This window comes from Megalobrama amblycephala, linkage group LG8, assembly GCF_018812025.1.
Source record: "Megalobrama amblycephala isolate DHTTF-2021 linkage group LG8, ASM1881202v1, whole genome shotgun sequence".
In the NCBI taxonomy this organism is placed as follows: domain Eukaryota; kingdom Metazoa; phylum Chordata; class Actinopteri; order Cypriniformes; family Xenocyprididae; genus Megalobrama; species Megalobrama amblycephala.
Genome location: NC_063051.1, coordinates 32,279,803 through 32,295,671, shown reverse-complemented (window position 1 = coordinate 32,295,671; position 15,869 = coordinate 32,279,803). Strand labels below are relative to the sequence as shown.

At 36.6% G+C, this 15,869-nt stretch overlaps 1 protein-coding gene across 8 annotated transcripts in view; it reads right to left on the bottom strand.

Annotated features, from left to right (window-relative positions):
• dock9b (dedicator of cytokinesis 9b) overlaps nt 1-15,869 on the bottom strand; it is a 122,908-nt gene that overhangs the window by 91,401 nt on the left and 15,638 nt on the right. For 2 of the 8 annotated variants that reach the window (XM_048200613.1, XM_048200615.1), the window contains exon 1: nt 1,759-2,358. The exons of 3 other annotated variants lie outside the window; for them this stretch is intronic. In XM_048200613.1, coding sequence (XP_048056570.1) covers nt 1,759-1,950 — 192 coding nt within the window. In that variant the 5' untranslated portion in view covers nt 1,951-2,358. Of the gene's footprint in view, nt 1-1,758; nt 2,363-15,869 lie in introns of those variants that run through there. 3 more of the 8 variants (XM_048200617.1, XM_048200612.1, XM_048200614.1) reach the window with 3 other exon arrangements.

Genomic DNA, 15,869 nt, shown 5'->3' with positions numbered 1-15,869 from the left:
TTATTAAAAAGGAAAAACTGAATACATTGCATAATTATTTGTACCCTCAATACTTAGTTGAAGCACCTTTACAGCCTCAAGTTTTTTTGAGGTATGATGCAACAAGCTTTGCACATCTGCATTTGGGGATTTTCTGGCATTCTTCTCCTCAGATCCTATCAAGCTCTGTCGGGTTGGATGGGGACTGTCAGTGGACAGCCATTTTCAGATTTCTCCAAAGATGTTTGATTGGATTTAAGTCCGAGTTGTTGGAAGGTGAACCTTCTGACCAGTCAGAGGTTCTGAATGTTCTGGACCAGATTTTCATGAAGGATGTCTCTATATTTTGCTGTGTTGAGCTTTCCTTCAACCCTGACAAGTCCCACAGTCCCTGCCTCTGACCGCATGATGCTGCCACCACCATGCATTACCCTTGGGATGGTGTTGTCCATTAAGGACTTTGCATGCTTCTGTGAACCTTCAATGCAGCAGATTTTTTGTAGGCTTCTCCATATCTGTGTCTCGACGCAATCCTGTCTCTGAGGCTGAGATCTACAGTCAGTTATTTTGATCTCATGGCTCAGTTTTTGCTCTAATATGCATTTTCTGCTGTTAGACCTTTTACTGAGAGGTGTGTGCCTTTTCAAATCATACCAGTTCAATTGAATTTGCCACAGATTAACTCCAGTCGAAGTGTAGTAACATCTCAAAGATGATCCAGCAAAATTGGAATGCTCCTGATCTAAATTTCAAGTGTCCCAGAAAAGGGTACGAATACTTATGCAATGTAATTATTTCAGTTTGTTATTTTTTAATAAATTTGCAAAATTATCACAAATTTTGCTTTGTCATTATGGTGTATGAAGTGTAGATTGATGTGAAAAAAAGTAAGCTGTTTAGCATTAGGCTGCAAAATAATAAAATATGAAAAAAGAAGGGGTACGATATATACACGATAAAATCAAAATGAGATTTTTAGTTCATGTCTGTGTAAAAGGCCATTTAATATTAATTTGCTTATAAATTTGCTTTTAGCAGAAAAAACACTTAAAATTTACATTCTGTCTCTTCTGGGGAAAAGATTAAAAATATGACTGTCAATGACCACTCATACTGAGATGAATGGCAATGAATAACTATCTTCAAGTACTATAGACCTCATTGGTGGTAATAAGGATATTTTTTTGTCTAAAGTATCTTTGAAACAATATAAATAATAATAATAAAAATTATAATAAAACTTGATGTTGAGTTGTTAATGAGAGATGTAATAGTAGATGTAGTTTCTAATTCCGGTCTTTCTCCTGATAGAGTAGTTTGGATTACTCAACAAGATAACACACACACACACACACACATATATATATATATATATATATATATATATATATATATATATATATATATATGTGTGTGTGTGTGTTATCTTGTTAAGTAATCCAAACTACTCTAGTAACAGAAGGAAAGCCCAGGCATACTTTATAACCACTACACGATTTTCAGAGATACATAATACATAACCCACAGGCACACTTCCACACACACACACACCCACACACACTTAAAGAAACCTGCCGCTCAGCGAACTGCTACTTCAGAGAGTGCTGAATAATACTGTTAGAGGAAAGCCCATAACTCTCGCCTACACAATTCATGAGGTAAACATTATTACCAGTTATATGAAGTCTACAGCACAAATTAAGATAATTTAAATTACAAAAAGCACACACACACACACACACACACACACACACACACACACACACACACACACATTACCGATGATGCAGCTGCTGATGGTGTGATAGCCAGTGATTCTCTGCGGCTGAGTGTATCTTCTTCCTCCGCTGGCTCTGCTGCCTCCAGCTCCGGTTTACACACATATCCACAGTTCCTGTGCAACACACGCCGCAGTCCCTCAAACAGGATCACACTCGCAGTGCAACCCATTGCACCCGGTCCCAAAAACATACACACTTCTGTGAGCAGATCAGATGTGAGCGATTCTGCTAAAAGACACGGGTCCGTCTGCTAAAGTCTGCTAAAAGCCCAGCCAGAACTAACCCAGCTCTCAGATATCCAGCCCCAACACAAACCTCTCCTTCCTGAGACACATCACTCCATCATCCGCTCTGAACCAGGATCAGAGCAGAAGGGATGGGAGGAAGCTTCCTCCTCAAGGATGACAGCAGACTGACTTCATCCATTCATCTAAGTTGCCAGCTTACTAAAAGTGTGTTTTAGCTAAAACCGCCCTGGGGATGTTACGATGACACGTTCCTCAGGAGGAAAGTGCTCCATTGAATCTAGGACATGAGGGAGAGGAATGCTGAGGATTGACGGAAGAGAATGTGAGTGATGAGCTGCTTCTGGAATCAGTGCTGGGCGTCGACTTCTCGTCCCTGCCTGGAGATGCTGATCTCTTTCTCTCTCTCTTTCTCTCTGTATCTCACTCTCTGTGCTCCCCCCCCCCCCATTCTCCTTTTAACATTGCTCTCTATTTCTGACCCATATCTCGCAGCACAGCTTCATTCATGCGCTAACACACACGCACGTTACAGTGATGTGTTTGAACATACGAGCATCCTATTTGATGTCGGATATGTGAGGAAATAATTGCTAAAACTACTTAGTACTAGAAATTTATAAATATTTTAAAGGGTTAGTTTACACAAAAATACTTACCCTCATGTCGTCCCAAACCCTTAAGACCTTCGTTCATCTTCAGAACACAAAAAAAGATATTTTTGATGAAATCCGAGGGTTTCTGAAGCACACATAGGCTGCAACGTCATTGCACCTTTTGAGGTCCAGAAAGGTACTAAAGACATCCTTAAAAGAGTCTACAGTGGTTCAACCTTTATGTTATGAAGCGACGAAAATACTGTTTGTGCGCCAAAAAAACAAAACGACTTTATTCAACAATAGTGATGGCGGATTTCAAAACACTGCTTCATGAAGCCTCAAAGCTTTGCGAATCTTTTGTTTCGAATCAGTGGTTCAGATCGCGTATGAAACTGCCAAAGTCACGCCCCCGGTGGTGAACCATTGAACTTTCAAAACACTTATGACATAACAAAGCCTCGTTTACTGAAATCACGTGACTTTGGCAGTTTGATTCACGCTCTGAACCACTGATTCGAAACAAGATTCGTAAAGCTTCATGAAGCTGTGTTTTGAAATCGCCCATCACTAGATATTGTTGAATAAAGTCATTATTTAGTTTTTTTGGCACACAAAAAGTATTCTCGTCACTTCATAACATTAAGATTGAACCACTGTAGTCACATGAACTGTTTTAAATATGTCTTTAGTAGCTTTCTGGACCTCGAAAGTGTTAATTGTCTCGCTGTCAATGCAGGCCTCACTGAGCCATCGGATTTTATCAAAAATATCTTAATTTGTGTTCTGAAAATGAACGAAGGTCGGGTGTAGAACGACATGAGGGTGAGTAATCAATGACAGAATTTTCATTTTTGGGTGAACTAACCATTTAACTACTATGTACTTGCACCTAAAAATAAGTACAATGGACTTATTGTGTTTATATTGTATTGCAAAACACTTTTGCTGCTATTGAGGTGGGATACGGGTGAGGTATGGGACAGGTTTGGTGGTATGGTTAGGTTTCAGGGTGGGTTAAGGTGTCAAAAGTGTAATTATAAATGTAATTACATAAATTAATTACAGCTGTAATTACATGCAGGTATTTAAAAAAAAAAAAATGTTTAAAGTACAATGTAAAAACATGTATGTACGCAATAAGTGCATTGTATCAAATTATTAATTTAAATATAAGCACAGTACATAGCAGTTAAGGCCACCCAATATAAAGTGAGACCCTGAAAATGTCTGTTGGAAAAAAATTTCTAAAAATGAAATGCTTCAAATAAACTCAGAAGCATTTTGTCCCCAGCACATAACTTACATTTGACAGTACAGTATGTAAATGTTAGAAAGTCACATGAGCATTTCCATTTTGCATAAGATTACATTTTCTTCTGAATGGAGGTCGAGCACAAAATTCTAAAAAAAGTAATTGTATTTTTATGAGAGCTTTACTTGTAATGGAGTATAAATGTAATGTCAGGCAGTAGTGTTTAGTCTATGCTTTTGTTTTTCTTTATTACAGTGAGCAAGTTTTATGTTTATATTTTATACTGTACGAATATCAGTAAAAAAAAAAGATTATCAGTCTATCGAACACACATAAAGGCCGTAACTAAAGATTTCAAAGTGCAGAAAAGCCCTCTATGACGTGTGTTAATATTTCATTGGGCGCTGACACGGTCACCTACTTTAGAGTAAATGACTCAGACATATCAGGGATGACTTGCTCAAAGACCTGAAGAATGGGGGTGACGTGTGTGACCGCATACTGTATGAGCATATCTGACATCACAGTCAGGACATAATGTGTGTCAAGTGTATGTAACCGTAACTGTAACCAAAATGTATTTCTAGTTGATAGCAACATGGCTTTAAATATTAATAAACTGTACATCTTGTATGTTGTGTAAATGTTAAGTGCTCGTCTGTGTTAAGACTGACTTAACCCTGCTCCGGATCAGCAGACATTATTTTGGCATTGCATTTAGAGCAGATTTATCAAAGCCTGCAGCTCACGCTTCAGCTGGAACAGTGACATGATCACTGATTGGTGCTGGTCAAGGGCCTCCACTAATCAGACGGCGTTTTTTTTTTTTTTTTTTCCGCTTTTGTGAAACAGTTTGGCATGTACTCCAAAACAACTTCAGCAATTCAAACATTAATCATAGAAACGCCCGTTGATGTACTCCTCCCTGTTGTGAGTTGGTTTGAGTTATGTATTTGAACACTTAAGCATTCGGGGGAAAAAAATTAAACCAAACCGAACCAAGTAAAATAATAAAATAAAATAAATAAAATAAATTTAAAAAAAGTTTTGGGGCCACTGTAATTTTGCCACACTCATATAAGCCTACAGACCCTCCAAGTCCTGCTGTACCAAACACAATCAACTGCTTTTGAGATGAACATAAAGATGAATCTCTGACTTCTTGCAATATGAGATTAACATTCTTTACAAGGGCCTCTTTTGAAAGCTGAGCCTAATGAACACAAAGAAAGGGACATTTTCAGTACAGACACATCACTGCACAGCTTCAAACGCTCTATCCTGCTCTCTCACACACACATTCATGACAGCATATCAGACAAAGAGAAGATCAAAAGCATGCATACTTTGATAACTTTCATTCTCTCACACATAAAAACTCCTCAAGAGGAGATACATTAAAATATTCATTAAGAGTGTGTTTCATTAAAATAAAACCAATGCCTTACACATCCTTTTCTTTGGGGCATTCTCTAAAAAATCTTGGGTTATTTTTTCTAACAAAGTCCTGGGTTGAGCCTTTTGGGTCATTTTTGGGGTTATTTTTCCAGTGTTTGTGTAGTTTTTGTGTTATCCAGATCCTGGGTCAAACATAACAACCCAGGGGTTGAGTTAGTTATTTATCACGGGCTTTTTGCGACTTCTTCAGGAGAGAGCAGTGCAGATCCGTCAAATTGGTGCATGTCTTCCGTAAAATACATATTTGTGTATGTTTTATTTTATCTAAAAATGTGTTATTGTTCTGTATATCATTTAATTTTATGCAAAGCAACACACAAGGGCGTGATGTGAGTCACCTAAATGAGTGTCACGTCTGTCTTTTCGCGTGATGGAAATGCCTGATGGTGAATTTTATGATTTTATTCAAAAAAGATACAAAATATAAATACTTAAGATGTTAAAATATGTTCTCAGAATTGTACACTGATTATTTATGGACAGGTTATGTAGTCAGTCACAGCATTTTTCGGCTACGAGTGAAACGCAGTTGGCGGTCTGAAGTTATCAGTTCCCCCGCCGAACGCGAGCCATCTCCGGCACGAGATCCAGTGCCGTTACGGTGGAAACAGGACAACATAGACTGGTCGATTACACTTTAATTACTTCAAACTGTTTCATTTTTACTTCTAATATTTGTTAAATGAGCTTAAATGTAGGCAATATGTATTAAAAATCAATATAAAATATGCTATACTATCAAATATGATCGAAAATAAAGGAATTATCATGCAAACCAGTGGTTGTGTGGAGTATTTAAAAAAAAAAAATTATAGGATTTAGGTTAATCTGTAAATAATAATTAATGTATGAAATAAAAAAATTAAATAACCTAGTATTATAGTAAAAATGAATCAACCCATTGTGCTGGGTTAAATAAACAACCCAATTTGATGGGTAAAATTAACAGAACATGTGTTCTGTCCTATATTTACTTAGCCCTTTGGTTGAAAACAACCCAAATTGGGTTGTTTTTAAGCCATTTTTTTAGAGTGCATATTTAGGGAAACGGAGAAAAAAAAGAAGAAGTTGATTAAAAAAAAAGTAAATGCAACTATTTGTTTCTATTTCCCAACAAATGCATGAAAATAAATTTCAGAGTATTGTCCTTGCTAAGTCACACATCATTTTACTATTGCTCATATTATTATAGGCCAGAAACCTATGCATGCGTGTGAATGCAAACGTGAAGGCATGGTCATTGGGTGCACTTGCATTCAGTTATTAGCTTCTAGCGATACAAGATCATCTTCTCCCATCACTGCATTGCAAAATGTGTCGGCATGCAATTCATACTCAAATGCAAGTATCACTGGCCAAGTTTTTGCATACTTGTGTTAAGTATATTTCTGACCTAAAATGGACAGTCCACTCAAAAATGAAAATTTACACACCCTAATGCCATCCCAGATGTATATTACATTACTTTTTTTTTTTTTGTTCAGATGGACACAAACAAAGATTTTTTACAAAAACAGTCCATATAATGCAAGTGAAGGGTACGCCCCAAAAAGCACACGCAGACATCACGACAGTAATCCATACAACCCCAGTGGATGAATCAAAGTCTTCTGAAGCAAAACAATAGGTGTATGTAAAAATAAAATACTACTATTTTTTAAACTTGTTTTATTATAAACCAGCCAAATGTTGTACTCGCGTTCATGTGAGGGTCGAGTTAATCACAACCTAAGCGTGCTGCGAAGTGTGACACAAGTTTGAGCAAGTTGCGCATGGAAAAATCTTGTTTAACATTCATAAGTGTGATATAATTACCAAACACACAAACTATAATTTAAAAACTGGCAAAAATAAAGCTCGTGAGATATAACAGAACTAAAATAAAAGCAAGTTTGCTAGCTTAATTTTAAACACATTTTTACGTGATGTTTTCAAACTCCATTAATTACAGTGTGAGCTGTTCTGCTTTCATGTGAGTCCAGTCTGCTCATACGAAAGTCTATTTCTAACATTTGTTACTTGGAGCCTGAAGTTTATTTGCTTCATTTTTGGTCCTTGAGGGCACGTTTTGTGCATATTGTTTTGGTCTGCGTCTGGATTTCATTTCTGAGCTGGACGTGGTCGTAGGGTTACTGACGTCAGAGGCCTGATGGTCCAGGTGATTCATTGCAAAACTATGATGTAATGTGTAATGTGTAATGTAATGTAATGTAATGTAATGCTCAGCACTGGACAATATTATATGAGGCTGAAAACCCATTCTTGTTAACACACACACATATGACAAAGCTCACAACATCACTAAAAACAAATCCATACAACAGTGAGTGCGCATATGGAAATAATTGGTGCCGGAAAAAATGAGAAAATTCGCTTACAACTTGAATAATTAAACAGCAGGTGTTTCATAGGAGAGAAAATGAAAGACACAGGAAAGGGTATGGAGAGAGAAAGAGAGGAAACAGTACATTAATGGTTAGAAAGCTGAGGAACGTCAGCACACTATTAGCTCAGATCAATACTTTTCAGACAGTCAATAGTCAGAAAATTTCCTATGTGCCATGTTTAGGCTCTTCTGCCATCTACAGGCACAAAAAATGCTTTCATAAAAATATGATGCTTTTGTACTGATATAGCCCATCAGCAAAGATAATGCTTCTATATCTCTCATCAGTTAATCTCAGATTAATAATCATCAGTATAATTTGATGTTCAGTATGATTTTTTGGGACATACCTATTGGCTTTAGGACGATGGAAGCAGAAGTGTTAAAATGCTAATTTTTTCAGGGTTTTGGCCTACAAAAATACATCATCTTTGCAGCACTATATATGGCATCTGAAGCTGCACCAGTTACGAGGCCCAATCAGCTGGAGTTTATGTCAAGTGTGCATGGACATTAAATAGATAAACCTAAAAAATTATTATTTTTAGCATAATTTTAGCAACCAAGTTAGGTCACACTTTAGATTAGGTCAAATTTTTACTATTAACCAACTATTAACTACAACTTTTGCCTCATTAAACTCCTAATTTCTGTGTAATGTTGCTGTTTGAGCATAAACAACATCTGCAAAGTTACGACACTCAAAGGGAGATATTTTCTTTTAAATAATTCTCTGTTTAAGGACTACAACAAACGGCTGGTAGGGACTACAACGAGCTTCTTCTCGGGTTGGTGACATCACTAACCCTAAAACCCGAGAACAAAGGGGTGAGGCCATGTTAATGCAATAACACAGTTCCTAACAAATGCAATAGCATGTCATAAAAGCAAGATGCCAACATAAGTTATAACCAAAATTAAACTAAACTATACCTGTTCTATCTTCAAGCAGCATATATTCTCTGGCTCTGTAGGATCTTACAACAGTTCCCACACGAGCGATTTACAGATTATCATGACAGAATATGCTAATCAGTGACTCTAAGATATCCCACATCAGCTACATAAATTAAGCAACTAGCATTCAGAAACGTCCTGTTGCATTCTACATGTTGTCACTTCTTCTTGAGTCTCTCCATCATTGTCCGACTTCGGTTTAAAGATAAAAGGCTGAACACTTTCTGACAAAATGAGGTAATTGGCGCTGCTAACAGTATGTGCTAACACAAGCTCTTGAAACTCCGCCTTCTGCTTAGGAGCAGCAGCTCATTTGCATTTAAAGGGACACACACCAAAATGGAGCGTTTTTGCTCACCCTTAAAAAGTGACAAATTTAACATGCTATAAAAATGATTTGTGGGGTATTTTGAGCTAAAATTTCACATACGCACTCTGGGGACACCAGAGACTTATTTTACATCTTGTAAAAATGGCATTATACCATCCCTTTAAGAGATGTAGAATATGGTCATGCAGAATAAGGCATTAATATGTGCTTTATAAATACTAATAAACAGGCAATATTCTTGGTATATGCATGCTATTAACCAAATTGATAATAGTGAAAATTGGACCCTAAACTAAAGTGTAACCCTTAATATTATATATGATGCTTTTGTTTTATTTAACCCTCTGGTGCTCTTTGGTCACGTTTGACTGAAAAATTTTAGTTTTTTTTTTTTTTTTTTTTTTTTTTTTACTTCATCTAATTGGTACGAAACTTGGTAAAGGTTTTGGCACTTGCTATGTGAACACACACACACAAAACAAATAATGGAGATGATTCGAAAAGGTCCTGAAAAAGTCCTGAAAAAATAGTCACACTTCTGTTTCTCACGGTCAAAAATGAGCGCATTGGCTATGAATGGAAGACGAATTTCATTTAGTGAAAACTTTTGGTACTGCGGCAAACAAACGGCCAATTGTCCTCTTTAAAAAGAGACCTAAAGTATTCAAAATTTATGACATTTTAAGTTGGAAATTTCATTTTCAGGTCCATGCTCAAAAAGTGAATAAATAGATTATAACTATTGCATAAATATCATTTGGTACCATAAAATCCTCTAAAAATACAAAATATTAAATAAAAAACATTATCGAACTAAAATATAGTATTTTCATTTCATTGAAATAAAAAAAAAGGGTCATTTTTGAGCTACACGTGAAGAGCAACAGAGGTTTAACATACTATTGACAAATTCTCTGTGACGCTAGTGGCATACACAGACAGCTGGGCTTTATTCAACATCATAGCTCACATACAGCGAGGTTACATCAGGACAAAGAGAGTTTCTCACACGGCTGGAGTTTGGCTTAAGTTTGGCGGCCACAGGCTCTGGCTATGCTCACACATCGCTACTGATCCAGCATGGTGCATAATCAGAACACAGGACAGTGTTAGCATTGTTCCTCATGTGGAAATGGAGCATGCGAAGACCAGGCCCTCTCTGAAACTATACTGTGTAGAATGAGGACTGGACAGGAGAAAGAATGAAGAATCTGACTTCTAACGAACCAGAAATAGCACACAAATGTTAATTAGAAGAACATATTTTTTTCAGTTAAGATTTATTAGTCACTGTGCGGTGAAAACCAAATTATTCTATGGGTGATTCACAAATAAACACATTTTAGATTGGATATTCTTACTTCATTATAATGCATAAATAGGAAGTATATTTGGCACACACAAAAAAAATTCAAATTCTTGTGGCTCTTTTGTCCCTTTGGTTAGGACACTCCATTTCTAAACATTCCACTGCTCATAAACCAATAACTTATTACGTAATAACCCTCAAACATCAGCAAAATATGTTTTTCACACATGCAAAAATCTGTGTATTCCCACAAAACCTAAAATGACAACATGAAATCTTCATCAATCAACACAATATATCTGTGTGAGAGGTATTGATGTGGCAGGAGTTTGATTTTCCATTCAAATTGAAGCCATAATACAAAAGCTGAAGGCATTACTTCATGCAGCTATGAATTATTGATGGAAAAACTTCACTCAGATTCTGACTATTCTCTCACATATGCAAATACAAATGCATGCAATTAGAGTAACAAAGGAAAATGGAAATCTCTGCTTGTTCTGTTTGTAAAATGACTGATACGGTAGTTTAATGGATGCATTAAAACAAACAGACAGTTCCCAGGCACTGATATAGTTATTTACAAAACTGATCTTTTTCCCATTCACAAACTAATAAACTATGGTCTGGTTTAGTCATTGAATCAGATGACCTTGTGTGAACTGTATGTTAATCTTCCATTTGAGATTATTCTTATAATGTAACAGCAGATGCAATGATATATCACTAATGTGTTAGATGAGAAATTTCAATTGTGATTAATTCTGTCAATGGCTCTAAAAGCTCCAAAAAGCCATCAGTCATAGACAATCATTTCTCAGAAATTATATAATTATGTGATAGGGATATAATATTTTTTTTTTCTCTTGTACAAGGAGACCTTTAATATAAAAAAGTGGAAATTAACACATGGTAGGGTGAGACTTCAAGTTAGAAGTACTTCTTATACCTCACCTGGAATAGCACGTTGTCATGGTATGTACAAAATTCAGTAAGAACTTTTACACTGGTGAAGATACAGATGTGTAGTATATTAGTATAAACACATTCCACGAAATACTATATCCACCAGGTTGGCATTGCTCTTTGACCAGTGTTCTGTTTCTTCTTCGTATTCGTATTTTGGGCATAACGTGCAATAAACCAATCAGAGTCTCATCTCCCAATCCCTTTATAAATCAGTTGCACTCACACCATGGCAGATTCGCTATTTACATGGCGGAATTTGCAAGTGGAAAAACTGAACACTTCTCTAGCGAGGAAATGGATCTGCTAATCCTTTTATTTTTAATATTTGGTATGTTTGTGTGCCTGCCCTATGTGTGTAACAAGTGTACAGGCGTTGTGCACTGGCCTATAGGCACATATTACTAACACTAGTGGTTCAACGGATCACAAAACTCACGGTTCGGATCATATCACAGTTATTAAGTCACAGATCAGATCATTTTTCGGATCAGCACAAAAAAAAAAAAAAAACTTTAACTACTCCGAAACCACAGAAACTACTAGCCTAACTAGACTTTAAAAAGAACAAATACTGTACACCAATTACAAGCATAGATAAATACAACATAAAGTTACAAATAAAGTATAAGGTATAACTTAATTAAAAGTATTAATTTTCATGTACAGAAATGTTAATAATTAAATATAAAATGACACTGTTCACTGTATAAATTTAATATAGATTAATCTTTGTTAAAGCTGTGTTTTGTTGTATGATTTACATGACAGACAACAGCAGGTATTTATAGGTTGCTGTCACTTTAAGAGTAAGACTCCATGCACGCACACATCCGAATTCTCACCTTGTTCAATTAAGACATAACTGAATGTGTTTATGAGAATACTTGCCGAGAGGGGTACTTTGACTGATATAATGCATGTATGTGTCCATCCAAGTGCATTGAGAACGCAAAAGAGAAATCAATTTGGAGTTTGCAAGCTATCTGAAATGCACCTCTCTCTCTGTGTGTGTGCACGCGACCATTGTATGTGCATCTGTGTGCACCGATAACAGCGTGGCATGCAATCCCGAATTAAATCCTCTTTTGCCTCTTCTAGCGCTGGAATGGTTTTAGATCTATTTAATGTCTAAACTAGCAAGACAAAACACGTGCAAATGATAACCTTTTACTCTATTGCGGTGAAACTTGCAATTGATCCGCGAATCACATGCGTGCCGAACCGTGGGGCTTGGTCCGTATGGATCACGGATCAACAATGATCTGTTTAACCACTAACTAACACACTCTTTAAATAAAAAAAAATACTGCGCCATTGACTTTAGACCAGGTTTTGTTGGTTTTTGTTGGTCAACGACCGCAGTCGTTTTCAGTTGCCTCAAAATAGCAACACGCCAACAATGCACCTGAACACACCTCGTTTTCAGACCAGTACGCCCATGAGCAAACAGATGTGTGCAAATGCATTGGCTATTTAAACAACATCGCACAGGACTTGAAAATTATAACTGCGTTGGGCTGAAACTAGCAAAAAACACTTGCGTCGCGCCTGGCGCTGCATTGTGCGGGGTGTATGATAGAGGCCCTGTATGTGTATCATATTCCCTATATGTGACCAAATTTCACAAGAGGCGCATGGGAAGTGGGTGCTCTAACAAGAAGGCTAAAGACCGCAGTCTCTAGTGTCAATTGCTAGAGCACCTCTTGAGTTCAGGGGAGTGAGGTTCACACACACAGCTCTTACCGGCCTACGTCTGTTACACCAATTTAAACATTCAGTCACAGGAAGACGCAAAAGTCTTGCGCATGCTGTGTGAGAAGTTTTGTGTGTGCCCACATTCGAAGCCACGACTGACAGCATGTGAGTACTGAATTGAGCTCTCTTTCACGTCTTGCATTTGAACAGACAATTTTACACAAAATTATGTAAAAATGCCTGTCTTGGTGAGTATCCTAGTAAACATAGATAGTTATGTCAATATACTGTGTGTAACTACTAAGGTAGTTTGTGTCATCACAGACACCAGCGATTATAAAGCGATTTTTTTTTTCACTGCAGCTTTAAGAAGAAAATACTCAGCAATGGTGGACATATAAACATAGACATATAAACAACATTAAAAGCTTGATTTTGACCACAGGGGTCTTTAACTGGCATCTTTTCTATTGTATTTACTGAATTTATTTTTTTTTATTTATGTAGAATTTATGTAGAATTTTTTCAATTGCATTGTTCTTGCATTCCATGTACAAAGTCTGGAGAGTAAAATAAAAAATGTACTAGCCAATGGCGACTCAAGCTTCAGTGCGTCCGTAGAGAGTATACAATATATACAATAATAATATAATACAATAAAAATAATCCTGTTGAGAGAGATGACTGTGTGAGAGAGCCAGAATCAGTCAGTCAGAGCCCAGTCTGACCCAGTAGCTGGTTTACCTAATCTTCCAATGCGTACACTGTACAAATATATAGGCCGTCAGTTCAAGAGATAATCTACTCCTTTAATCATGGGAAATCCTTTTCACAACAGGCAAGCACTGACACAGGGATGATCCATTAGAGGAGGAGGGCTTTCAGGCCTTCGCTCCTCTGCAAACATGCAACTTTTATCAGTCAATATTATCCTCATGTACAGTACACACTGAATGACACTGAAGTCACTGTCAAGATGCAGTACTTGCAGATGCAGTAAACACATTTAAGAAGAAGCACAATATTGTTTTTAAATCTTAAATATAATTTGAAACACTGTTCTCAACCTATAATTATATTTACAAGTGAAACTGTATATTCAATATAAAATGTATATAGAACTTGATTTCCTTTATTGTGAAAAGTGGACGTTACAAATGGAGTCAGGGTGAAGGGGAGGGTTGAAAAATAAGAGGGATTTATGACATGAGCCAAAAAATTATTTGGAATACTGAGCACCAATGAATCATGCACAGTGAAATGAGGAATATGCACAAAGAAAGTAAACCAGGTCAATTTTGAGTTCATGTTCTCTTTAATACCATAAATACTTATTAATGGGCCAATGTTAGATCTTTTACTATAGCTTTGCATGGTACAAAGTGCAATTATGGGAAATGGCTGTTAGTACTTAAAGAGTATTAAAACTAGGGCTGGTTTAATGACTATACTGGCAAAGAACAAGCAGTTCCTGATGATGCTAGCCGACGCTGCACTTCTAAACAGGAAAATAATTGTGTGTATAACAGAGTGAAGCTAGTCAATCACTGACAGAACTGCAGCTCTGACCTTTGAGATCACTTGCAGAGCCCGATTTAATCGTAGGTATTCTAGGCACGTGCCTATACTCGCATGTCCTCAATTACAATGAGGAGAAATAATATTTTCTTATTATTATTATTTTACTCTAATGCTAAAAATTACTTTATAAATTAATACAATTTACAATATCTTCAAAGTCAGACAGAAACCTCGTATTGCCATATTTTATCTTTTGTGGGTTTTGCAAATATTTCACCAATGAAAAGCATTAAAAAGAGCTTGTGACTAAACCTTGTAACTCCATTGGCTCCTGTCGGTTAAATGTCATAACTCCACCCTCCTCTATCGTGAATGAAGTTTTGCACACATTTCAGGACTGTCTCTGCTTGTTTGGTAAATAAAAAAGCTAAAGGTAAATAAAGAATTGATTGTTCTTTAGCATTTGTCATCGATTCATAGCCAGCTATAAAAAAATAAACTTCATAAAATTTAAGTTGATGAAAATGTAATGTGACGCATACACTGCCTCAGATGCTAGTGAAGGGGGAAAAAAACACAACCTTCGCTGGTCAAAAATGTTGATTTTGGTAAGATGTTAAAGGGTTAGTTCACCCAAAAATGAAATTTTCTGTCATTAATTACTCACCCTCATGACGTTCCAAACCCGTAAGACCTTCGTTCATCTTCGGAACACAAATTAAGATATTTTTGATGAAATCCAAGAGGTTTTGGAAGCTCCGTTTTGACCTACGCTATTCACCTGAGCACCACAATGCACGCGTGTGATGCTGACGCAGGAGTCAGCCAATATTGAGCCGGCGTTCAGGATGTAAACACAAAAGCGCTGAACTGCGTTCACTGCGTCCAACTGCTTAGGAGTCTGACAGGGTAGAGAAGAAATTGTTGAATAGTCATTATTTTTGCTTTGTTTTGGCACACAAATGTATTCTTGTTGCTTCATAACATTAAGGTTAAATCTCTGCAGTCACATGGACTATTTTAAACAGTTTTTACTACTTTTCTGGACCTTGAATGACAGTAATTATGTTGCTTTCTATTGGGGATAAAAAAAACTCTTGGATTTCATCAAAAATATCTTAATTTGTGTTCTGAAGATGAACAAAGGTCTTACAGGTGTGGAACGACATGAGGGTGAGTAATTAATGACACAAATTTCATTTCTGGGTGAACTAACCCTTTAATATTATAATGACACATTCAAGTATATGATCATATATAAAGCCACAATATCACCTTTGACAACACAGTGTTTAATTATTTAAAAAATAGTGTTGAAAAAGTAGAAAAGTAGAGGTTTTGATCATACAAGGTTTCCGGCCGACAGGGGCAGGGTTTGGGGGGAAGG